Source organism: Mycteria americana, chromosome 6, assembly GCF_035582795.1.
Source record: "Mycteria americana isolate JAX WOST 10 ecotype Jacksonville Zoo and Gardens chromosome 6, USCA_MyAme_1.0, whole genome shotgun sequence".
Lineage (NCBI taxonomy): Eukaryota > Metazoa > Chordata > Aves > Ciconiiformes > Ciconiidae > Mycteria > Mycteria americana.
Window position 1 is genome coordinate 38,160,385 of NC_134370.1, and position 26,207 is coordinate 38,186,591.

At 42.8% G+C, this 26,207-nt stretch overlaps 1 protein-coding gene across 2 annotated transcripts; it reads left to right on the forward strand.

Annotated features, from left to right (window-relative positions):
* The first annotated feature begins 161 nt into the window (after positions 1–161).
* On the forward strand, positions 162–25,725 carry PSAP (prosaposin). 2 transcript variants are annotated; one of them, XM_075505374.1, is made up of 14 exons: positions 162–306; positions 11,328–11,461; positions 12,518–12,592; positions 13,297–13,422; positions 13,693–13,887; positions 14,837–14,980; positions 15,524–15,589; positions 18,459–18,572; positions 19,551–19,646; positions 19,852–20,038; positions 20,233–20,384; positions 22,002–22,082; positions 22,666–22,773; positions 23,371–25,725. In XM_075505374.1, exons 1-14 carry the CDS (start codon positions 264–266, stop codon positions 23,404–23,406), a joined length of 1,557 nt encoding a protein of 518 aa, XP_075361489.1. In that variant the 5' UTR covers positions 162–263; the 3' UTR covers positions 23,407–25,725. The 2 variants fall into 2 exon arrangements, with proteins under 2 accessions (XP_075361489.1, XP_075361490.1); XM_075505375.1 differs by having other exon boundaries at positions 15,524–15,580.
* Positions 25,726–26,207: the final 482 nt, after the last annotated feature.

The following is a 26,207-nucleotide window of genomic DNA, read 5'->3' on the forward strand; positions in this document are numbered from 1 at the left end:
GCCTGCCGCCCCAGCGTGGAGCTGTCAGCCACCGCCGCCATTTCGAGGCCGCCGGAGGAGATGCGGCGCCGGCGGCCGCCGGAGCATGTGCAGTGGGTGGGTGAGGGGCGTGAGGCGCGCGCCCCCCCCCTCCCCTGCGCATGCGCTGCAGCCGGCCGGGAGGGCGGTGCGGCGGACGAGCATGCGCTGTGACGCCCGGGGCAGGCTTTATATAGGGGCGGGGGGGCAGCGGCGCCGCCGCATTGCAGACGGGCGTGGGGACGATGGCGCGGCGGTTACTCTGCCTCCTCGGGCTCCTGGCAGCCGGTAAGCGGCCCCGCCGGCCCGGCCTCCGCCTCCTGCTCCCCTTCCCCCTTGTGCTTAGCCCCGGAGGTTTGGGGGCGGCGTGCCCTCACCACCGAGGTCCTACTCGGGCGGGAGCGGGCTGAGGGCGGCCGGCGCTGTGAGGAGGTGGAGGGGGGGAGGCCGGGCTAAAGCTGTTTCGCTTATCTTTTCCCAGCAGGACCTGCTGGGCCCGGCTGCCGAAAGCGCAGGGAGAGGAGGCAGCGGTCAAGGGAGGGTGGCGGGCGGGGGGAGCGTCCTGCCGGGGCACCGCCACCCTGGCGGTGGCGCAGCCCGGTGTGGGGCCTAACGGTCCCGCTAGTACCGCCGGGGAAGCAGGGCCCGGGGCGGGGAGCGAGCGGGGATTTCGAGGGCGCCTTCGGGGTGGGTGTGGTGGAAAAGCCGTGTTTGGGGTGGGGGGGAATCGCTTAAGAGTAGCGATCAGGTAAACGCAGAGAGAAGTCCCCGCAGAACCCAGGCTTTCCCGCTGCTGGTAGGAAGACGACTTCTGATGGCACTGTGGTAGCATCGGGTCAGTTTGTATCTGTATCTGACGCTAATCGGGCAGCTGTGTCACCTCCTAGAGCCAAATAAGAGCAATTGGTAGAAACTGTTTTTCTGCCAGGAGCTCTGTTTATCTTTGGCACTCGAGGGATAGATGTGTGTTAATCCTCTTTCGGGTGGCAAGAGGTAGCCTTTTCTCTTGTGTGCTTTTAGAAACCTCATTTCATTAGGGTCCCCTGCTCTACATGGAAAATTCCACTAATGTTGCTGCTTGCTGCCTTGTTACCTGTTGTTGCTGGTGAAACTGGTGGTGGTGGGGGTATAATTGATATTCTGCCTTTAGCGTTAGGACTAAAGGTTAGAAAAGGTAGTGCTTACATTTTGTACTTTGCAGAAGCTAGACAGAGCTGCAGAAATGATTCATAGACTGACTGGAGGGGTAATACCTCCAGGTTGTGGTATGGAATGGCTAGAAACACCAAAATTGAAGGTCTAATACAGTGATGCACGTGATTTTTTTTTGAGAATTTTCCTTTAAATAAGGCAATTTTAAACCTAGAGCTTACTTGCTTCTAAGTTTAACCTGCGACACTTCACATGTCAACAACAACAAAAAAAAGCCTGACTAGCTGTTTAAAAGCCATAGGAATAACCTACTGGCAGACTACAGTAAATTACGCCTCTGAGATCTTACGTGATTGTACACTAGTCTTGTACTTCAGTGGAGTTTTAATATACTGATATGTGGACAATTTAATGGAGAATCTCAGACTTTTCAGGCTGGAAACAAGAAAGCAAATGTCAGCTTTCACTCTGCATATTTATCTGCTTTAATAATATGACTTTTGTGTTTGCTCTGCACTGAGTTAACTGCCATCAATTATAATTTCTGTTGGGACAGTTTCTGAATCACTAAAATCATTGTAGTTTCTTGTGCTTTAAAAGTGAAAAGGATCGGTGTTGAAGTATTCACCAGGTTTCCCATTAGTGTATTTAGGGAAATTGTAGTGAGAAACCAGTTCAGCAATGAGAATTAGCTTGGTCTACCTGTTAAAGGCATGTGTATGCAACTGAGCGTAGCAGGAGACTTGTTAGGCCTGTTTTTCTTTAGGAAGTCACTGTTTTAACACAAATAAACACCTGTCTTTTTTCACCAAGGTTCTGTTATGAATACTAATTGACTCACCTATGGTAGTATTGCGCAGACTTTTCTGAAGATTTTGCTGTTACAACCTGAAACACCGTTTTTTGTCTAGTAAGCTAACTTAATTAGCTGTATCAAAATCTAGCCACCCTTGGCGTATTCTAATGGAGTTACTTGGCTGGCTTACAGCATGGCTGGTAGGCTATGAGGGTTTTTGGTTGACCTACTTACAGTGCTTCTGTGCATCTTCCCTTTAAGGGAGACATGAAGGAATTAAAGCAGGCTGTACAGGACTTGGGATTTCTGGACTACTGATGTGCACTTTGATTATTGCTTGTCTTTGAGACCAGGAAAGGAGGAAGGCTGTGTGCACAGTTAAAACAGAAGTCAGTTTCTCTTGAGCTGATTTTTTTTTTCCCTCATGGTAAAATAAAAGTTAAGCTGGGAGTGGAAAGTAAAAAGTTTGAGGATGTGATTACTTCACCCCCCCTAAAATAGTAGACTTAATCTTCCTTCCTTCCAAGATTTCAAACTAATATATAATTCCTCTAGTAAACACTGGTCAGAACATCTGGGGACAGGTAAATTGAAGGCTGAGTTAGTCTGACTTCAGTTTTGTGGAGGATGTGGAAAAAGCAGATAATTGATCTTGGACTATGCTCTGTAGTTTGCAGGCTTGCTCTTGTTGGGAATGTGGTTTCTAACAAAAAAGCTAGGCTGGTGCAGCCCACCACTGTAGATGAAATTAAGCAAACAGTGCAAGGTGTCTTATTTCTAAAAAATATATCCCTGTTTTCTTAGAGGAATAATAGGGAGTACTGTGGGTATGAGGCATCTTACAACCATCACATAAAGAAGCAGTGCTTCGATAGTGCACCAGTGATGTGGCTTGTGTAAACCTGCCTTTGCACAATCTCCTCCTTGTTTGCAGAAGAGGTATAAATAGAAAGAGTTGTTGTTGGTTGTGTCTGGAGGAGCTGTGCAAGCTGTTCTGCCTGGTCGTGCTCATGCTTGGTGAAATGTGTGATTGCATCTACAGAGCTTCTGAAGTCTTATGCGGTCTTTTTACAATCTCAGTTTGTGCTATTTAGGATACCACAAAGAAGCAGTTCTGGGAATCTCTGAAAACCAAGATGATGTAGGGGGTGGAACAAGAGAGTGGGAGCTTGTCAGCAGAACTGAACGTGTCTCCATCGGGTGACGGTGATGTCAGTTGGGACTCTCTGGGAGGTTGGACTGTGCTGTTTCGGGGAGGATTTTACAGTATAACATGCAGGAAGATTTTTACTTTGTATCTGGAGGAAGCATGACCAGTTATTGCTGGCTGCCAGTGGGTTTTTGTTTCAATGTCTGATGTGGATCTGATTCTTCAAAGCAGGTTTGGGGCAACGCCTTAGAACTACATGACCAAAAAAGAGGGTTTGTGTTTGTTTTTTTCTCTAAGGGTTTACTCGCAGTCCATTTTCTGTTTAATTTTTTTTCATTTATGTAGCAGCTTTTGTATGCAATTGATTTGCTGCTATTAAGATACCACAGTTCCTATTGCAAGTTAAAAGGGGTACTTCTGTGGTCTTTGAAGTGTGTGCATATATTTTGAGGTAATGCTTGTCATGTATTTGGTCACGGAGCAATGTTTAATTTCAGATATCAGTATTTTTCTTCCTCTTGGAATGAGGAGTCTCATGTTTACACTGTTTACCCTGACTCGTTTTTAAACTTTGTTCTCTACTTCTGTAGAAGTCTGCATATAGAGAGATTTTCTTGGAGATGCTGAGTAAATGAATCTTGTAGTGAGATTTCAAGACTTGTTTTTTCCAGACATAACAGTTTAAAATCCTTTGACAATGTTCATATTGGGATGCAAGCTATTAGTATGCACAGACTAGGGGTTAACACTTTCTTCTTTCCTGCTATCAACTGCTTCATCACTGTACTCCTGGGTAGGTTATTCTTTCACCTTGTGCACCACAGTTTGCCTTTTCCAGGCTCTCCCATTGCTAAGTGCTGTCCTCCTTGAAGCTGCTCTTTAAAATGTTCCTTTTCATCCCTCTGGCATACTTTCCCTGCTCATCTGTGGGGGTCTGATGTCTTCACTTTCCCTAAGGGAGCTTCCTGTTGAGCTGTCTTCCATGTCTGGCATTCATTCTGCATTAAAGCACTTCTCCATCACCAGTGTGAAAAAGAGCATTGCTCCTGAGACTTTGTTTCTTCATGGCAGTGTCTGGAACTACCCTTCTGTTTTCTGAAGTTTTTAGATGCCTCTGGACTTCACCTGTGCTTTGCTGGGGCTGCAGTGTAACCTGTGGCCAGACATTTTGTCTTCTCTTACAGACATGGCTCTCTGCATAACTAGCAGACTTTTCCATTCTTTGTGGTGTGAATATATTTGCCTGGTGAAAAGAGTGTGTTCAATACAGAATTGAGACTAGCATGAAATCTGTTGTGTCCTCCACCCCCCTCCCCACCCTCAAACAACCCAAAACAAAACCGGAAGGAATGGAGATAAACAACAAGTATGTTCAAAACATTTAGGCATATTTCTACAGGGATCTGCTGCAGGGAAAAATGCTCCTCATAACTTCTTGGGAATATCTTAACACACCGTATGGGACCGCTTACTCCTGATGACTACCAAATGCCCTTGAACATCCAAATATCTGTTCTAGATTCTGTCAGAGAAAAATCTCAGGCAGAAGTCAGGGCTTGCTTGGCAACCTGGTATCAACCTCTGGTCAATGTGGAAATTATTCTCTTGCAACCTTTAGAGTAATTGGGACAATTTACTGGGACAGTAGAGCTGATTTTACTGTCTTGACTCATCCTGTTCTCTGCTATCTTTTACTTGATTGTGATTTCTTGTATGTATGCAAACTGCTTCTCTTACCATGCTTGTCTTCCGGTGAGGGAAGCAAGGAAGCATCTGAGGTAAGAACAATGTTTTACAGCAGAGGTAGTGTACCAAAATGAGAATGCATTCCCCACATTGAGGAAGAGCCCAATCATGGTGTTAACTCAAAACTCATGTCTTGTGAAATGCACTAGTTACAAATGTTTCAAGCTTAATATTTGATCAGTAGATATTGGACAGGAAGACTGATTTTTAACTGACATCTGGAATACTGATAACAGCTAGCCAGATTTCATCCATTTCATCTGCCAATTGCCTGTAATCTCTCAAATACTGTGGTTGTTTTACTGCCTCATTACTCCAGAGGCATAGTAGACCTTTGGCATGAGTTACTAGTGTATGATGCAGTTACAACTTTTGAAATTTTACTTAAACTCACTAACTGACCAGAGAGGCTATGGATATTGAGCCCTTCAGATAACTTCAGGATGAGGTCACTCCTTGTCTTGTTGACACTTTGTAAGATTCGATGAAGAGAAGCTGATCACTCTTCTTTAACTTAACACCCTTTGCTTTTGCAGTTCTCCAAAGAAATGGGGAAAAGTCAGTAACTAACTGAGCACAGAATGGCAGAGACTGATGCATTCACTTGGTCTATGGGCCATCTCTGGGAGATTATGAATGGTCTTTTTTTTTGCCAAAATGCCAAATTTTGGCAAACATTGCCAAACATTGCCAAAATGGGACAGCCTGGGAAACATTGCCAAACATGCCAAACATTGCCAAATGGGACAGCCTGGGAAAGAGCATCCCTCCTGATGAATATGTTAATATACTTGGAACAAATCAGGTTGTCATGAAGGCATGAGTTGACAGCACCCCGAGTAATCTTACACATTTGACTTTAACCCATTAAAGTGAATAGCAGCTCAGCTCTTTCCTCTTCTTGCCAATTGCAGGTTAATTTGTCCATAAAAATGCTGTTTACACCAAGGTTTTCTTAGCAGTTTGGTTATAGAGGAGGCTTGAGTCTTCAAGTTTATTTTCTTTGTGTTCTGGGCAATAGTTTTCTGGTTTATCCTCTGGCTTTTTAGGGAATCTGGTCTGGCCCATATAGAATCCCTCTTCATAGGAGCTTGTATAAGGTATTAACTTTTAAGCACAATCATGAAAGTCTCATTAGTAGATTCAGTACAGCTTTGGAGGGGATTGTTTAGGATGTTTTTTCCGAGAGTCTCGGGAAGAAATTCAGGCTGGCTCTCCCTGGAAGAAGGATAACACAAATGCTTGAGGGAAGGAAGGAAGGAAGGGAAGGTTATTCTCAGGAAAGGTAATTACCTAACAATTTTCCAGTAGCTGTCCTTGCAGAATGGTAATCTCCAGCCATTATAAGCTTTCTTTTAGATTCCTGTTTCTGGAAGAGGAGTGAAGAACTGAACTGTACTTTCACATGCATCGTTCTGTGAGCTTTCCAAGTAGAAAAGGTGGTATTGTCTGAGTGGGCTGTCACCTCTACTTCCCTAACTTCTGATTGTGTGTTAGTGTTTCCATTCTAGATGCCTAGTGTCGAGGAAGGAGATCATAGCTGGCATTTGCCGCTTTGAAGAAGCGTCTGGGAGTAATGCACAGTTGCTGAAGTAGGAAGGATAGTACCACGGTGGGAGTGAGTTGCATGTTTCCCTTTATCTTCGCAGCCTTTGAACTGGGTTTTGTGTGAATTCCTTCACAGGGCCCCATGCGATATGCAGTAGCTGTCACTTGTCAGGACTGCGTTACTGGTGTTCTGGTAGTGTTAGGTTGCTGACCTGGGCCTCAAAGAAAGGGTTTCTCCTTCCTTTTCTGCTGTTACCCTTCAGCTTGTGGAGTATTTTGGTTGTGTTGTTGGGCTTCAGGCTGTGTTTCTGAGGCAAACCTTCTTCTGGGAGATGGCTTCTCTTGTCTGTCTGACACAAGCGTCAGAGAGGTCAGAGTGGGTGTGAATCTCTCTCCTTTTGTTTTGGGGTTGTTTTGTTTTGTTTTGAGAAGCTGCAAGTGTATGCAAGGATCCTAGGGTGCCTGCGGGCTGTCAGCTTGGATAGAAGCCTGAAAGCTGAAGTCTTTCGCATCTGAAAGATGTACCCTTTATACATGGATTGTGTTTCTGCCTCCCTTCTCCTTCCTCCTCCATTTTCTTTCACTGCTTAATTTAGGAAAAGCTTGGTGGAGCAAAGACCGTTCCTTCTAAAATTGAAGAAACCACATCTCTGAAGCAGTTCAAGAGGGGAGGAACCAGTGAAGAGGACGAGTAAAGAAGCACCCTGGCATTCACAGATAAATTTGTTTGGTGCTCTAAAAATAGTGGCTTGCAAGAACTTCAGGGAAGGGGGGCAGGTTTGGATGGGCATGACACGTGACTGTTGAGAGCTAATCTACAGAGAAAGGAGAAATCTATTTAAAAATGGATGACCTTAGATAAAGAACAATATATAAAATAAAGGGATGCCAGAGATAACTAAGAAGGTAATCCCATTGGGTTTATCCAGCAAGCATTAAGAGTTGTGTGAGGTAACTGACAGTGCTTTGTTTTCTCTTGGCTTGCTGCTGTGCTGGGGATGTGAAATACCACATTAAGGTGTCCCTCTTCTTGCAGCAGAGGCTATTTTGAGGGAACAGGCAAGATAACTGTTAAGACTTAGAACTGTTCATTCTGTTGTGTAATAGCAAAAGGTCTTAACACGCTTCACTGGCATATTTGCTTTTGTTGTAACGTAAGTTAACATATGAGGAAAAATGCTGTTTCATAATTAAATAGGAGAACAAGCTAAAGGGAAGAAGTAGTGGGAACAGTAAGGGATTTCAGTCTTATTTTCTGAATCTGCAAGAGCTGAAGTAATGCGGAATATTTTAGTTTTGTTTCTGTTTTTCCTAGGACATTCGGAAAGGGAGGGTGGATACTGTTGCAATGAAGGTGCATCCTTTCATATTAGACATTGAGTTATGTAACAAAAATATTTCAACATAATACCGAATAAACTAATACAAGCTTAACTATATTTAAAGTCACTGTGGGAGATGGAAGAAAAGAAGCCATGCTTAGTGTGCACGTCTTTGTTCTGTAGCTGCTTTCTGAAATGTGCTTAGTGATGTGTGGCTCTAACAAACAAATTTGCCTAGTCACCATTTGACCAGAAAGATCTGTACTGAAACCATCAAATGTAGACTTGTCTTCTCAGAAGGAAAGAACTTCCCCAGTGTCCTTTGTAACTGAAAGGACACTGCTGTTCCTCTGTTTTCTGTAGATAAGTGTTCATCCTCATGGCATTAGCTGATTCAGGTTTCCTGAATCTATTGGCTTTTTTGATGGAAAAATTATGAAGGCATTTCATCTTGCTCTGATGTTGTGCAGGAGTGAGGACTTTAAATAATACCAGTGGGAAGGTGTTTGGGCTGCTTACTTGCATCCTAAAACTAGTTTTCAGTGTTCACTGGCTTATGAACAGTTTGATGCTTCTCATTCTTCACTGTCCCTGCTGGTCTCAAGCTCTTCTGAGATTTTGTGGCTTTGGTCTCCTGTAGAGGATTGCAGATAACATTAATGTCCTTATTTTCAAATCTGAAGTGACTGTGTGCCCAGTGGCAGTGCTTTGAGCAGAATCTGAACAAAATATGGCTGTGTATGCCTCTTCTGAGAAATTATTCTTTTCTCCTTCCAAACTGGTGAGATGTGATACAGGATACAGGGAAGCAGGGCAATCAGAGGCATCAAGTAGTTAATGTACTGTCAAAAATCAATCTAATTTTAGAGACTTTTTTTTTTTTTCCTTCTGAACAGAATTATCTGCAACCTGCGCTCCACTCACCTCAGAAGGTCTCAGACTACTGTCTTGCTCTTTGCTTTTCTTCTGCCTCAGTGTGGTAACCTGACAAAACCCTGCTGCCCTGCCAATACCCCTTGCTGTGTCCTGGCAGGTCAGAGCATTAGTGACTGCCTCTGTGTGAGCATCTGTTTGATACAGAAGCCATGCAGCAGGGAATTTTTTAAAGACATACAGCCAAAAAAGCTGATAAGAAAGCATAAATCTGAAGCATAGTATTTCTGTTGTCCTGCACTTATAATGACCAGAGGCTACGAGGAAGAAGGAACAAGACTAGCTGTTAGACATTCTGCCAAAAATGGGTATAGATCTGAAAAGTCATACAGTGACAGGATCTTAAAGTAAAAAGCCAAACAAAATCTGAAAGTTCATTAAGAGCTAGATCAAACCAGTGCAAGTTATGGCATGAATTCCTCAGTTTGGGTTTTAAACGGCTGCTTAGATCAAGAGTTTGAGAGCTGTTGTTGTAGTTTTATAGTTTAGTTTTGTAGTTTTATAGTATGTTTCAAACAGGGGAGGGAGAGTAATTTTCTTTTGATTTACAGAACTAAAGGCATAGGTTAAAAAGGTATACTAGTAAATAGTTGGAAGCCCTTAATTCCACTGTTTAAAGCAAGGTCTTGCTTGACTTTATCCAGACTTTGACTCTGCCTTGCAGAGCCTTCCTACCATTGTTCAATACCAATATCTGAAAGGGAAGAATAGCTCTTTCCTTCAACCAAATATATACTTTGTTATTGTCATCCTGCCAGAGCTGACAGCTATTTGACTGATTGGTCTGACTTTGAAACTTAACTACTCCTAGTGCTTCCAGATCAATAATGCTGTAATTTAGAATAGGCCATCTGTAAATATTTTGCTAGCCATACATTATTAGAATGTTTGAAGTCTTATTCCTATGGTCTTATAAGCGATCCTAGTGTGCTGTTCTTGCTGAAGAATAACATGCAATCTAGGCTTTTTGCTGCGAGAGAGGGTGGCAAACTTCATGCTTTTGTGTAGAAGATTAAGTATGCAAAGCACATTTTTCTTAAAATAAATGGGTCATTCCTTTGTGAAATCCAGTGTAAACAGGCTTTATAAATCAACAGCTGAGAAGGCTGCAGAATGCCACCTATAAAGCAGTGTTTATCTGGCTCTGTTTGATGTGTAGTGGCTGTGTACCTAATAGATGCACTGGTAATTCAGCCATTAAGTTGATCCTCTAATTGCTTAGAACCGAGACATGAGAAATGGAAAAGTGATTGTTCATCTGTCATAACCTTACTAGAACCTTCACAGGAATCAAACAGCTTAATTCCTGTTTCTTGGTTGACAATGTAATTTTACAGCATTTTGTGATATGCAAGCAGCATTGATGTGAAGATAATGGCTCTTAAACAACACCTATACAGCTAATAGGTTTGAATGGGCATTTTTTTTCCCTAAAACTTTGACAGCAGTGTCTTGTAGGCTTAGACCGCAGCAGGTTTCCTTGGAAACTGTCTGCTGTAGGATTGTAGGAGTTGTTTCTTCATAGGTTAGTGCAATGTAGGAGATTGCTGAAGAAACTGAGCCTACCAACAGACAGGATGGTTTTAGAAAACTGGGAGAAGTTGTCAGTCCAGTCCAGACAGCACAATTAAAAAACCAAACAAACAACCCCCCCAACCTCCCTCCCCTTCCTCCCCCCCCAAGTCAGCTAGAAGGTGTGGTTGATTAACTTGTCCTATTCCTTACTAATAGTGCAGATCTTTTGCACTCCTTTAGGAAGACTGTCCAGAAATGGTATTCTGTATTTTCCTTCAAAACTTTATAGGTTGCAAGACAATGCCACCTGGGGTGGGAGGTAATGTCCAGACAAGGACTTACACTTTTTTTTAACAGCCCTCCCCCCCCGCCCATTTTTCTGTACACTGTTGAAGAACTGACCAAGAGGAAACAGTCTAAATAGATTTAATGGGTTTAAAAACTATTTGACAGAATGTGTCTCATGTTTTCCATTCCTCTTTTGCTTTGACTTTCTTGAAACTTTCTGTTTATGATCAGTGTTTCGGTCCGTACCTGCCTCAAGTCCTCCATGTAATGTGTGCATTGTTGTGGCTTCTAATCCAATTAGTTTGCTAGCTCTCACAGTTGCTGTATTAGAAAAGGGTGGTTCACCTGGGAGAAGGAATGCAGACAGCAATTACAAGCTAGATGTGACTTCTGGTTCAGAGTTGAAGTGACTGCAAGGACAGTAGGGCAGGAGAACAGGGTGTTGTGGCTTTGGGAATCAGCTGGCTGAAGTGTGAATTTCTGCAATGAGCAGTTCCTCTGTTTTGAGTCACTGGGTAGTTCTTGTGTGCTAAGCAGAGTGGGGGTTTTGTTTTTGCCTTTTTTTTTAAAGGTGGATTATGGGGCAATGGGCTGCTGAGGTTCTCAGACTCAGGCACTTCAGTAGGGAAGTTCAACTGTTTTCATTTTTCTGGAGTTCTTTGGCAGTGTAATCTGTATTTGGGACTCATTCTTATGTTTCAGGTAGAAATTGCTGGATTGGAATGTGCTTATAAATGTTAGTAAACCTAAGTGGCCTAATGGAAAGGTTGTGGTTATACTCTACAGCATTAACCTGCTTACTTTGGAGTGGAAATCATTTAAATGTGCAACTGTGAAAGAATGATTCTTTCTTTTGCAGCTGTGGCAAGCCCTGTTTTGTGGCAGAAGGACTGTGTGAAGGGTCCGGAGGTATGGTGTCAGAGTGTTCGGACAGCATCGCAATGTGGAGCGGTGAAACACTGCCAGCAGAATGTTTGGAACAAGCCTACTGTAGTAAGTATCAACTGCTGAGCCCTCTTCCCACCTGTAGTTGGGGTAGCTGGTTTCCATATGCTAATAAAGATTTTTCAAGTCTTTGATTGGAGTTAAGTGCTACATCTGACTTTGCCTTGGTTACTATGCCTTAATTTGGGCGCTAGATGAAGATTGCTTTCCACTTCTCTGCCTTACACAACTTGTCTGCTGACTTCTCCTGTGAGCTGTTGCACAATCACCGAGCAATGTGTGGAATGGAGCTAGTGGATTTCAGACTCGTTCCTCTTTATTAAAACGACTCCTAATTCATAGAGCCTTTTCTTATTTTTAACTTGAGCAATGCCAAAGTGATAGGCTTATTACAAAAAAAGCTGTATGCTTCTTTAGGTCTTTCTGGTAAGTTAATGTTCCACAAAAGATGCAGCATATGCTAAATTATGAAAGCTATGACAGTAAATAATGGTACAAATGTTACATTTAGTGTGGCTTTTCAAGTTGCATTTGTACTAAATGTGAGTGCTGCTTTGCTAGATGTAGCTGTAATTTGTGGTATTGTTTCACAGTTTTCTAGGGGAAAAAGGCATTTTACTTACAGATGCATTCAGTCCGCCTTGGCTATATCTGTGCCGAGATATGTTTCAGTTTGTGGAAAAGTAGGGGAAGGGAGGAATGTCAGAATGGCAGAGCACAACTAAAATGAGTGAAGCTGCCTGAAAAGTTCTTAGATTTCTAGTAAGTGTGAACTCTTTGAAGAGTAAGGTGAAAGAGGTTCAGGAGAAGGCTTCTTGGGGCAATATACTTTATACTTCAAGGGAGGTGGAACTAGGTGAAATGAGCAAGTGGTAGCATGCCTGCTTCTTCATACCATGTTGATTTACTGAAGAAACTGGAGCTGGACATACTTGGAATAGCCTCACTCTATTTAAAAACACATCTTCCCACCCCAGCTTCAGCCAGTATTTTTTCCTTAACTTCAATTCCAAACATGATGCTCGTTCTTCGTATTGTAATTCGCACACTGCATTTACAGGTACTTAATTCTGTCTCAAAGTAACTCTCTACTTCTCTCTCCAGAACAGTATCCCCTGTGACTTGTGTAAGGAACTTGTGACAGTGGCTGGCAAGGTTTTGAAGGATAATGGCACTGAGGTAAGCAGGGCTCCCCTTCTCCTTGCCCCAAGGTACTATTTGATTTCATTGTCTTAACAAGATCACAAGGTGAGGGGGTGGAAGAGTAGTCTGCATGATGTTTTCCCAACCTAAGCAGCAAATGTTGAAAGGGGCCAGAGTACATGGGGAAAAGGCTTTTAAACAGCCTCTTCTGGTTTAGAGATTAGCAAATTCTAGAGCCTCTCATGCTCTAACACATCCCTGATTGACTGTAGATGCTTAATAAAATTGTGCTTGTGTCAGTGGGCCATCGATCTTAAAAGGTGGGATGCCGCAGTCTCTAGAAGTGGATGATTACACCAAGTGGAATTTATTTTAGTTGTGGGCATTTCCTCCCTTTTTATTCTGTGAACCTGAGAGTACTTTGTGTAAAACTGTCCCACTAGTCCATAATTTCACTTCCTCTTCGTAAATGTAGGTGTTCTGTGCTGGCAAGACTGTGTTGTGCAGGCCTTGCAAGCAGTATTTCATGTTTTCACTTTGGAAGGGTCTTATCGAAGGTCCAGGACTGGGGAAAATAAACCTATAGTGTAAAACCTCATTCTAGTTTTGCTTGCCAACTGCCTGGACCTACCTGAGTCCAAGGGCCTTTTTTTAGGCTTTGTGTTGTGCATTTTGGGAATGGAAAGAGCATTTGATAGATAGTCTATCTATATATCTACAGTCTGCTTCATTTTTTATAGGATGAGATCCGCTCTTACTTGGAAAAGACATGCGAGTTTCTTCCTGACCAAGGCCTGGTCTCTGAGTGCAAAGAAATTGTGGATTCCTACCTACCAGTTATCATGGATATGATCAAAGAAGAGCTAGTAAGTAGATAACAATTTGCAACTGTTGGAATTAAAAGTCGTGCTCCTGTTGATGCCTGAATTTCTCTTCTACATAAGATTGTGCATATGATCCTTCAATCCTGTATGGATCACTGGTGTTGCAATTAATGGTGTAAATTTGAAGAGCGCTTCCTTGCTGTGAAATATTTTCCCTTTCTATCATGTTTCAGCTGAATGACTCTCTACTCTGAACTTCATATGAAAGTGCCATCAGTCTAGAGCTTTATGTATGTATCTTATCTCTCCTAGGATAAACCTGAAGTTGTATGTAGTGCCCTCTCACTGTGCCAGTCCCTTCAGAAGCACCTTGCAGCAATGAAACTTCAGAAACAACTCCAGTCCAATAAGATACCAGAGCTGGATTTCTCTGAACTGGCATCCCCATTCATGGCTAATGTGCCTCTTCTCCTTTATCCTCAGGACAAACCCAAGCAGAAGTCAAAGGTAAGGGTGAAGTGCTATTCCAGTGTGCAAGAGAAGTGCATGTTTTTTGCTCCAGAGCTTCAGTGCTCTTTTGTGTAAGAACTTATTGATGATTCTTGGTAAGGGCTTGTTGTACTGGGCACAGTTTAAGCTGATGTGCTTCACCTGGGTGACTGTCTCCTGTTGAATTTTGTGCTGCTGCATACAGACAACTACCTTTTTCCTTAACCGTGGATTTAAAGCTAAGTAAGATGATAGCTGTAGCCCCTGTGGACCATATGTATAATCTTGGATTGACAACCACAGTCTATAAAGACAAGTCTTGTGCTGGGCTGTTCTCATCCAGGACTCTAGTAGTCAAGCAGGTCTTACTGGAAACAATTTCTTCTGAGAGCAAGTTTGGCACCAGCGTTCAAAGGAAGAAAAATTCTCCCACATTCTGAGTAATCTGCTAGCTATGCCCTTCAGGGGGAGCATTCGTCTCTGAATCCAGAGGTGACAGGCTGGATCAGAAAAGAACAAATAGTTGTTGAAGGGGAGTAGATGAGATGATGAACTTGTGAGTAGAGGCTGAGTCTTGATAGCAAGTCTAGATATGGGAGTTAAACAGTGGAGTGGGTGGAGAACAAGCTGCTGTGGGTGGAGCAGGTAAGGTTATGCCAGATTTAGAAACCTTCCCACTGTGGTCTGTAACAAAACCAAAAGATTTTGAAGGTTGGGTATCTTAACTGTTATCTCGGGTTTCAGAGCCAAGTAGGTACCTAATCTCCATCTAGTGGCTGGTGCCCATACCAGCAGTAGCTTGTCTCTTTGTATTAGTTCAGGCTTTTAAGTATTCTGTAGAGTATTTATTAAGGTTTGTATATAGTTCAAAATAGCTTTAGAACTTGGTTCTGAAAAAGAACAGAAGCTTCTAAAACTTGTTATGTGAAGATGTGTCAGCTTAAGTTTCCTTTCACTCTTTGTCCAGGGCAGTGGGGATGTATGCCAAGATTGCATTCAGCTGGTTACTGATGTTCAGGAAGCTGTGAGGACAAACTCATCTTTTGTAAAGTCTTTGGTTGCTCATGCTAAGGAGGAGTGTGACCGTTTGGGACCTGGAATGTCTGATATGGTAAGCTATCTTTTTTGTTTAAAAATCTGTTCCTGTATGCAAACATAAAATAGTTTGTTCAGTGCCTTAGTCTTTTCAATATAATCTCTATTTAATAAAACAAAGGAGAGTGTGTCACATGTAGGATATGTTAAGACAGTATAACAATAACAACACTGAAATAATAAACTTTCTGGTCAAGAAAGTCGGGTGGGGTGGGGTGTATGGGACTGGGGAGGAGGAAAAAGACTCAAGATTGCTGGTAGCCCTTAAAGGCCTTTTTCATAAAAATAATCTGGCAGGGTAATGTGGTCATGTCAATGAGGGGGAGTGCTTTTGCCCTGAGAGGAACAGAAAAGGACTCATCAGATAAGCAGCTATGTGTGCAATGATTGTGTAACCTGAAATGCCATCTTATATTTGGGACAAGCTCTGAAAGACAACAGAATAGTTATTAAGTAGAGCAGGTAAATCAATACCTTGATGTATTAGAAAATTCTAAATTAACTCTACAGCTTTAAGTGGTTAGATATTTACAAGACTTTCTTTTCCCACTTCCTGCAGTGCAAGAACTATATCTCTGAATATTCTGACTTGGCTATCCAAATGATGATGCACATGGTAAGATCAGTAGAATATAATACTTGCTTTCAGTTAATTGGTGTGCTTTGTGTAGCTAACTTATTTGGAACCAGGACATGTTTACTGCAGTAAAGGTCTGGGGAGAGCCCTTGCTCTGTAAGTCTTGGTGTTAACGCTTTGAACTCAGCATTTAATTGGATAGTAACTTCAGTCTCAGAATGCTTTCTTCAGCACTTTCCTTTTCTTTCACAACCACTTCAGTGGTGCAAAAGGCACTCTAATCCTTTGAAACACAGAAGATGCTTTACATAGGTTCCTTTATACTCTTTTATCTCAGTCCTGTACTTACACCACTTGCCCCCTCCCCACCAAATACTGTGTTAAGCATATTAGAGTTGGTCTTTGTCACAGTATTGCAAAATTGGTTCAAGTGTTAGAGATAATGTGTCTATTTGAAGCAAGACTAAACGTCCGTCTGGAATTGCTATCTCAAGACTCCTGCTCTCTGGGCTCTTGATAGGAGCCATGGAAAGTGAGCGGTACTGCGCCAGCTCTGGTCTGCTGCAGCAACATACAATATATTTTACCTCTGACCACCTCCATAGCACCTCTTTATCCAGAGATCTCAAAGCCTTTTAAAAAAAATGGGTAAGCCTTTCCTTAGAGAACGCAGTGCCTAGATGCCACAAGTAACTAACAAATTTATAGGTGAATTTATGAATAGAGTATGTGGCTGACTTGAACCTGAATTTGGCAACACAGTGGCCTTTTTTTGTTTCCAGTTGCTAAAGGCTACTTAGAAGCTCATACTGCTTCTTAAGCATTTGTGGGGGGGAAGCAAATCTTTGTTCCAACAACAGTTAGTTTCTCATTTTAAGCATTGCAATGCAGTCTGTTGTTAATACCTGAAATTGGAATATGACCACACCTTGCATCCGGCTGAGTGTTCAAACTCTTTGGAGGTAGTCTTGCCCAGGATGCTTTCATAACTTCAAATGAATAATGCTGGTTAGCATTGTGCAATTAAATATGAGTTGCTGTAGCAATGCTAAGGATCTTTTGGGGTGGGGACCATGTCATATTCCATCATCTTCATGGAAAGAGTATATGCAGTTCCAAGTGCTTGACTTTTTTTTTTTTTTTTTCTTCTCTTAACTGTTATCTTTAATTTCTCCTTTCTTCCTCTGTCTCCAATCTCCCCTGTCAACAGAAGGATCAGGTAGGTGAGCAACTTGCCTGTGGTGATAGCCTGCTTGTAGTTCACTTCTTGCTCTTAAAGGGCTTGTAGTTCACTTCTTGCTCTATTAGCTGTGTACATGGTGTGATTGTACTCAGTGTTGACAGATACAAGGGATATTTATGTGATTAAAATAGAGAAAGACTATATACTTCCTCCAGTGGATCAGTTCTACTTCCAGCTCCAGAAACCAGTTTGTGCTATTAAGATTTCAGCTTGATTATGCTAGTAGAGCAGAAAATATGCTCACTTTCATACAAGAAGGATAGATGTTGAAAAAGCATGCCGGTGGCTCCTGTCAGCTTCTGGTTTAAAGTCTGGGCTCAAAAGGGCTTGAGTGAAGCTGTCCCCGGGTCATTTCTTGGTTAACCTTTAAATCTAGGACAATGGTATAGAAGTTTGGAGTACATGAATTGAAAAGATGATGTGGGATGCCTTTAGGCTCCTGCTTCCTAGAGCTATTTGGTCTTTTAATTTAACCAGTCCTGGGAGACCTTGTGTCTGTCATCTCTCTGTGGGAGAACATGTTGTGTGTATGCGGGTGTTGCTGTAACATTAATACCTGGAAATGCTTCTTACAATGCATGAACCAAAGGGCTTGACTTAAAGGTACTGCCTGGAGTAGTCTGAAGCAGCACTGTATTGTTGAGATACTGCTTTTGCCTGTGCATGAGGTTTTGGCATGAAGTATTAACGGTTGCATAAGCCTCTGCTGTAAGAAGCTTGATGCCCTGGTGACAGGGTGGGGTATGATCTTCTAATTATCCATAGGACCAAAGGTAACTTTTTTTTAGCTTAAGTAGACTTTAGGTGGGAAAATTCAAGTTTTGTGTATTACTCTGTACAGCCTTTCTCACTTTGTGTGGGTATAATGTGGCCTCCTTAGAGCAGTTTGCCTCATTTTATGAGGCAAATGCCTCATAAAATGCAAAAAAATAAATGCCAGCATTTATTTTTGCATTTAGTAATGTATTTTTCTAAAACCTTTGGGAAATACTTAGAAAGCCTTTTTAAAGGATTTGTTTCTGTTTGCTGTTTCCCCTCTTACTGTGAAAAGAACACTTGAAATACAGTTACTGCAGATACTTGTAAAAAGGGTTAGGCTTAGGTTTTAACATGGTTCACTTTTGTTTCTTGTAGGCTGTGTTCAGTAATGCGGGAATCTGTTTCTGTTTGCAAAATGTGATGTTACTGGATGCTTTAAAGAAGGTAGTTTGTGGATGAGAAAGGAGTCCTTTTCTTCTAGGCATTTCTTTCAGCTTTTGGGTGAACTCTGAAGTCAGGATAATTAGCCTCTTCTGTGATTACTTAAAGCTTTCAGGGGAGCAGCTTTGCGGATGCAGGTCTAATGTGATGCTGGTGGCCTGTTTTGGTGTTGGTAGCTCTTAAGTCAACTCCTTTGAAGGGCTTGCATAGTGTATTAGCTCATGGTAAATGGGGTTTTTAAATGGATGTGGCCTAACCTCTTCCTCTTTTAAAGGAACTGCTAAATTTAATCTGGTAGTTGTCCTGCCTGTAACCATATCAAATGCTTTGGTGATACTTGAAATAGAAGTAGTCATGAAACTTATAGTTATGTTGGAGCCTTCTAAAACTTTGTTCTCTGTGCCTGCTCACAGGCTTCGTAGAAAGGGCAGAGCCTTCTAGACTTTTAAAAATTGCTTATACATCTCTTTCCAGCAACCAAAGGACATTTGTGCCATGGTTGGGTTCTGTCCTTCTGTGAAATCTGTTCCCCTTCAGACTCTGGTGCCAGCTCAAGTGGTTCATGAAGTGAAAATGGAAACTGTGGAGGTAAGGTGGATTTTTTTATACTCAACAGCTTTACCTTCCTTTTTGCTTTAGTGTAACAAACTAGGTGAAACATAAAAATATGAGCTTTTATGCGTAGAATAATCCAAGTCTCCCTGCATATAAATTCCTGGCCGCCTCTTGTTTCTGATGCTGATCTGTGAAGTAGGAGAGCTGACTGATTTGTTAGAATAGCAGAGCCTACACTAAACCGAAGCTGTAAGGTAAAACTTCAGGACTGAAATGGGAACTCTTGTTCCAGCAGTAGAGTATAGCAGCTATTCTGAATGACACCTCAAAAGTTAGAGGGCAAATTGCTGAATTGGAGTTTTGCTCCACATTTGGAGTTACACTTCGATCCCTTTTAAAAATGGGACAGCACTCTCCATGTGCAAATGAGTGATCAGAGTCAGAATGCTGAAGCTCTGAGTTTGGAGAAGCACCTTAGCTTCCCATGGCCTTTGGGTGAGAGATGGGCTGAGGTTTTTTTTTGAAAGGAAAGTCTCTTTTGAGGACAGTTAACTTATGATTAACATGCTCCAAAAAATTTCCCTCAAATCCCTCAATTTCTAGGTTTCTTTTGCAGACAGGAGGGTGCTCTCAATTCTAGTAAATTTCATCCTCAATGAATGTATTTTAAAAAGCACTTTGTATTTCCCTTGACTCCAGTCACTGTGGGGCTGTTTATTTCTCTCTTGTCTACTAAATTCAACTCCCCTCCTTATACAGCCTGGGGATTGTAGTCTTAATTAGTCATACAAAATGACTGTTCATTCAGAAAGGCTTTTTACTGAAACCTTTGAGGTTGGTTTTGGGTTCTGTGTGACCTTTTGAATTCAGCTCAAACTGGCCAGCTAGGTAAATGAATTAGTGTGCTGCACCTGAGTGTGAATGCTGTTAGACTGATCTTTTACCAATTGTCCCTGTCAAATGTGGTCAAGTGCTGATTTATTGTTTTGTATGTTTCTTCTGTGTATTCAGAAAGCATCAGTTCAAGAGAAAACTTTTTCCTTGTGTGAAATATGTGAAACCATGGTGAAAGAAGTGACTGGCCTCTTGGAGAGCAACAAGACAGAGGTGTGTAAGTGGTGAAAATGGTACCTCTTCCTAGGCTTTGGCTAAAATGAGGCTGTAGTGGAGGGGGAAGGAAAGTTAATTTTATTGCCTGTTTCTATGAGAGCAAGATTTCCATCCTGGGTGGGATGGAGTAAGAAAATGTGTACTTATGAATTGAGTCAGATTTCTGTTCCTCATTTGCCACGCATCCTTCACTGTGCTTCAGGAGGAGATTGTACATGAAATGGAGGTCATCTGCTACCTGTTCCCAGCAAGTGTCAAAGACCAGTGTAAGGACTTCATAGGTGTCTATGGCCAGGCTTTGATTGACATGCTCTTGGAGGCAACGAATCCTGAAGCTGTGTGTGTTATGCTGAAATGCTGTGCAGCCAACAAGCCTCCACCGCAGCCAGGTTGGTAATGAGGAGTTGGTGGTGTTGCAAAATGAGTTAGTTCACCTATGATTATATCTCTCTTTTGAGGACACATGCTTTAGTACTTTGCTGATGCTGCCTCCTTTCTTCTATTTGGGGGAACTACCTAAGTGCACTGATGTTTGTGGGTTTGATGGTGTGTTTTGTTTTTTTTTTTTTTTTTTCCTTCCCAGTTTTGGTGAAACCTGCAGGTGGCTTCTGCGATATCTGCAAGATGGTGGTAGCTTATGCAGACAAAGAACTAGAGAAGAATGCCACGACAGCTGAAATCGAAGCTTTACTGGAAAAAGTCTGTCACTTCCTGCCAGAGTCTGTCAGTGATCAGGTAAAGCACAGGCTAAAAAGCAATGGTTGTCTTGATGGTTGGGAACTGTCCTTGTTGATCTGTTTGGTTTACATAGGTCCTACAGTGACAATTGTGCTTACCTCATTTTCTGAGTGTTTCACCTGATATTCTGTCTACATGCTAATCTTAGGTCTGTCTCTCAAGTGTCTCTTCTGCTATAAATGTCCAGGTACTCATAATAGATGTGTCTGTGTTTGGCCTACTGCCTTAGTCTCTGACTGGAGACAAACTGTCCACAGGTGCAGCTGGGACTGACTTGTGTTCAGCAACCTGATCCTTCCTGGGTTTTTCCTGTTACTAGTTAGCACCAAAGCATAGCAGCTTCCCATGTGCAGTAGAGCAAAAAAGAAGGAGGTAGCAGCCTTGATCTGAGGCGGTCAAATGACCACACAGGCCTTGCTGTGTGGCATCCTGCCTTCCAGTCAGAACAAGGCAGAGATGAACAGAAGGATGAAACATCTTGCAGAGTATTTGGAAAAACTAGAGAGCAGCATCTCATGGCGTTTTTTATAAGAGTAGTCAATGTAATGCAGTTGAAGGAATCTCTCCTTCTGCTAGAGGCTGGAAGGAGTTTGGGGTGCAGGGGGATTAGGTTGTTGCACTCCCCATCCTTGGGGGTTGGCAGTCCTTTGAATAGCTGGAGACTTATAAGGACCTGAATTGACTGTCTGGATTGCTGTACTAATTTGCAGTCAGTAAAGGTTTGCCTGGAAATCCTCTGAGAACAGTGGGTGGGAACAGCTGAGGGTGTTTTTCCTCAACACTGGTCCTGTTCAGGGGGATTAACAAAGTAATTGGAAGCAGGCTGGCATAAATCCAGTGAGACAGCAAAAAGCAACACCTGTTAGGCCACTGCTATCAAGATGTACCTGGAAATCTTATTAGGTGGCTGCTGAGTGGCAACTGCTTATAAGTTTACTAGGTGTACAATATACAGGCTTAAAGCAGCTATGAAACAGCTATTCCTGCTAACTGCTCTGAGGCTGTTTAATAGCTGTGGTTTGCTTATTAATCGGTGCTGTTGGTCTCTGCTGAGAATGCCAACATCTTTTTGTGCTCTGGAGATGGCCTCCCCACTAGAGGGCTGACTGTTATCGATGGGAAGCATTCGTGCTGCTGCCTGGTCTGAAGTGAATAGTAACTGCTTGGGCTAGAAGTACTTAAGAGTCATTACCGCATTGCTGCCATCCTGTTCAGGATGTTTGTCTCCAGCTTGTTGTTCAGTGTGTTTTCCTCTTGAGACAGCAGTGATCTCCACGATTAGAGACTAAGCTTTGCAAATCAAAGCCAGTCCTACTTGGTTCTTTTCCCAAAGCCTGTCCTGCTTGGTTCTTTTGCTTTTGACCCCTTTCTCATCATAACCTGTCTGCAGACAGCTGCAGGCAGGTATGAGCTAACAAAACATGGTAAGTGGTGTGTGATTAGTGCGATGCTGAGTCCCTTTCGATCTGCAGAGCTCAAGCCTCTGGTTTATCGGTTTGGAGTCTATTATTGGGGTGTTTGGAGTAGTGTACAGGCCTGCTTGCTGAAGACCATATCTTCCTCTTCTTTCTAAGGCTTTAACAGGAGAATCTCTCAACCTGTGTTTTGTTATAGTGTGTTCAGTTTGTGGAACAGTATGAACCTGTGGTTGTGCAACTCCTGGCAGAGATGATGGATCCCACTTTTGTTTGCACTGTGAGTATTGCGTTTAGTTCTATTGAGTATGGGCTCTGATACAGTCCTGCCTACTCTTCTGTACGCCTTTCAGTGCCTGGCATGCAGAAACTCTGCTGGAATAAAAATCAGCACACTGAATGCCTGGAGCAAATGCGGTTGTGCAAGGCCTCAGGCTTACTGAATGGACAGCTGTCTGACTGCCAGCCCTGTGCAAGGAAGGATAGAAGAAAAGAGCTGCCAGTGGTTATCCACTGTTGAGGTTCAGTAACAAGGTGTAGTGTGCCCTGAATGTGATGAGAGGAAGTTGAATGACCTTTCTTGAGAAAGGTCCCTTTCTAGAAGCTCCATTTCTCGAAACTTAATATGAAGAAGCAGTTGTGGTAACTTAATTCTTCCTCATGTCAGATTACTGCTTCATGTCTACTTGTTCAGCTGTAAGTGTGACTGCAGTTGTCATTTGAGCATGGTATTGTGGGAGGGCCTAAAGCTGCCTCAGTGTTGCTTCCACACTCGGTCAGGTGGAAGCTCAGACATGAGGCTGGAGTTGAGATCTCTTGGTGCAAATAGAAAGCTGCTGACTCTGCTGCTGTTCTTTTCATAGAAACTTGGAGTCTGTGGATTAGCTAAACAGCCTCTCCTGGGGGATGATGCTTGTGTCTGGGGTCCGGGTTACTGGTGTAAGAACATGGAGACTGCTGCTCAGTGCAACGTACGTAAAGCAGGATTCTGCCTCAAGTTTCCTATTGGTCTTTGATAGCTCCTTATAAACTACTTTTCTGGCTTCTATACCACACTTTCAAGTGGATGAATTCCAGTTTCAGGAAGCAAAAGGGTACTAGCTAGATGTGGTTGAGTTTGATTAGAGGGTCTTCTGTAGCCCTTAGCTTTCTTAAAGCAGGCTGTTTCCTCTCCCCTTTGTTCTTGTCCCCCACCCCTCTGCTAGCATTTCAGAATCTACAGCAAGGTACAATGTGAGCTTTATATTTAGTCTGTGTTCCCACAGCCAACAGACCATGTCATGACCTCTCATCAGGCTCTAAAAATTGGCTTCCAGTATTGCTGTGGGCTGATGCTTTCTTTGCCAGGCTTTAATGGCTAAGGGTCATCAGCATTCTTTCCTAAAGCTTCTGGGTGGGGATGAGGCTATTATTTATTCTAGTCCTCTCTGGAATAATTTTTTTTTTTAAGAAAAACAGATTTGCTTCCAAGATCTTGGCTCAGAATAAGGCTTTGAATTGTATGTGTAGATGCACACTTGTTTGCAAATGCTTTCTTCCACTAACATACACTATTTCTTTCCCTTTAGGCTGTTGATCACTGCAAACGTCATGTGTGGAACTAGAAGAAGAATTTCCAGTTCTAAAAGTTTGCCATGGCTCTTAAAAATGTGGGCCGAGGTTGGTGGAGAGCTATATCTCAAATGTCCTTCCTCTCTGCCTCATTAACAATTTGACCTTCAGGTTCCTTTATTGTAACTCTTCTGTAGCAGTGCTGCTGTTGAAGGATCAGATCTTCATTGTTGACTTAACAGAGATATTTCTGATTGTACAGTTTAACTCATTATGCTCCTAAAAATAGTCAGTGTGTTGTAGATTTTTAATTGGTAGGCTGAAGTGTTTTTTAGGTGCTGGGAAGAATTGCAGAGAAGGTGAAATGAGACAAGACTATTATCTTTTAATTTAAAAAAGAACAAGATAGTGAATAAACTTTCAAATGTCTTTCTGTAGTCAGCATTGGGAAGATTACATGCTTTGCATTTTTAACATCTGGCTGGAATATTAATTTTCTGTGTAACCGTAGGAAAACTCTAAGGCATACTGTTGAACCTGGGAATCCCTTCGGCTGGAATTTTCAAAGCTCTACAGATGCAGAGGAGGGGACTTTTGTGTGCCCAGCTAACTTTTGAAGTGACTCGTACCTAAAAAGATGCATTTGCATTTGAGTGACCACGCTTTTGCATTTGAGTGACCACGCTTATGGCTCGTGGTGTTATCGTAGCTAAGGAAACCCTCCCTCAACCTTTGATCATGTCCTTTTTACTTCCTTGGACTACTTGGTCTAAGCATGGGTGTTCTACTGTCAGGCCCTGTACAATGGGATTTCAGTCTTTTGAAGCATGCTGACGTACTTAAGGAATGGCTCCCTTTTTTCTTATCCTAGTTGCTCAATTCTGCTTAGTCTTGCAGCTTCCTACGTGCAGCTGGCTGGGTGCCAAGGAGGTGGAGCGAGCTGGGTCGGTAGAAGATGGAGGGGAAAAAGTCAGCAGAGGCTGTGCATATGTCAAAGTGAGTTCAGCACAGAGGGCAGAATGCATGGAAAGATGGCTTTTATTGTAAAATGCTGGTTTGTTCCTTGATCTGTTTTTCTCTCATAGCATATTTCAGTCATCTAAAACTTCAGAGAGGCTATGAGGCTTGTGGGCAGTTTCCATTGCTGCCACCCGTTCTCACTGACACTCTCCCTTCTGAGTAGTTTGAAGTACAAATTTTTTTCCAGAGTTCCCATTTCTGTTGGGAAATGCATCTGAGTAGCAAGCAGAGATGGCAGATGGTCAGAGCACTGTAGCAGGTATCAGGCAGCTCTGTTGGCATACCTGACAACCTGCCTTTCACACCTCTGCAGTGTCCCACTGAAATGTCCTGAACTTCTGAATGAAAGCCTTTCAAGGCAGGCTGCTACCCTGGAAACAAGTCAGGCCCTTGAGGTGTAGGGCCCTTGAGAATGAGAATCATGCTTGCTTGAGATGCACCTTGCATCCCTTACCAGCATTTAGTGCATAGTTCTGATCAAGTTAACCTGCAAAATAGAGGCACCAAAGTAGCTCTGAGGAGACCTTTGGGAAGGAAGAGCTGGGCAGAGGTGGAGCTTTGAAAATTCCAGTCCTGTTCAGAAAGGTGCCGGCAACTGCTACTGTTCCTGTGGTGTCTTGGGTGAGGTGGGAGCTCCAGTAACAACGCTTTAGCAGCAAGCAGAGTAATTTTCATGCAGTTCAATGGAAAACCACTCAACTGCAGCTTTTTTGTTATTATGTGTACATACTAAATGTCTGGGCAGTGTTGACAGACAGCAATACCGGTTTGTCTTTCCTGTTTGCATTTGTACAGAACACTGAAGCACTCATGGCTTTAAAAAAAAAGAAAAATAATTTTCCCTAAAGATGTAAAATACCTGCAGCTTTTTGTCTTGGCAGGCTTGTGCTGTGGTTCCAGCAGCGTATCACAGTTGGGGTAGATATGCCAGATAGGAAATGGGCTCTCTTCAGTGTCGCTGCCCTGGAGGTACGGGTTGTGTTACACCACAGCATGTAGTATGGTATTTGATCTTTTAAACTGGATGGCGTTCTCTTAACATGAATTTTTCTGGGGGGAGGTGGGGATGGATTGACACTTGCTCTTACAGGTTGGCAAGGTTTTAATTTTCTTGGGTTTTTAGTAGTGAAGGATTCATGCTAGCGACCTGTGGGGCGAGGTGAACCGGGGAAAGTCCTGTGCTAGCGCTGGGAGTCTCTTTAGTTTTTGCCCTTCCTGTGGACCGTGGCACCTGACCTGCTTGAGTTATGCTGGGGGGACATGACATGTGCAGTTGCTTTCTAAAGAACATTGTCTTGATTTTTGCACAAAAGCTTCCTTACTGAACAATAAAAACTTCTACAAACTGGTAAGTTTGTGTTTCATTTCCTTGGTGTGTGCTAGTTGCCAAAGGATCTTGTTAGCTTCCTCTTTGCTGCGGAGCCAGGAGAAGGCATGTCCCAAAATGTCACTGGGAACCTGGGGCTGAATGGCAGGATTCAGATTCCCATTGAGTTGCCGTTGCCTTGCAACATGCATGTCCCATCAAGCCTTTGCTATATTGAGCGCAGTTGCAGGTTAAAGAGGCTTGCCAGGGATCGCCACCACCGCTCTCTTCCCTGGATGAACGCAATGCCTGATGTGAGGCAACAGCCCCGTGTTGCAATTTCTTTGCCTTGCGCAGGCGGGAGGAAGTTCTCACTGAAGCTGCTTGATATCAGGCTTCAGTGCTGACTTACATTTAATGTAGCTTTCCTTTTGTCTTCATTCCTTTCTTTATTTTGAATAAAATAAATGTCTTTTAAATGCTTTACGTGAACTACTTGGCTGCCTCTAAATACGCCATTGATTCACT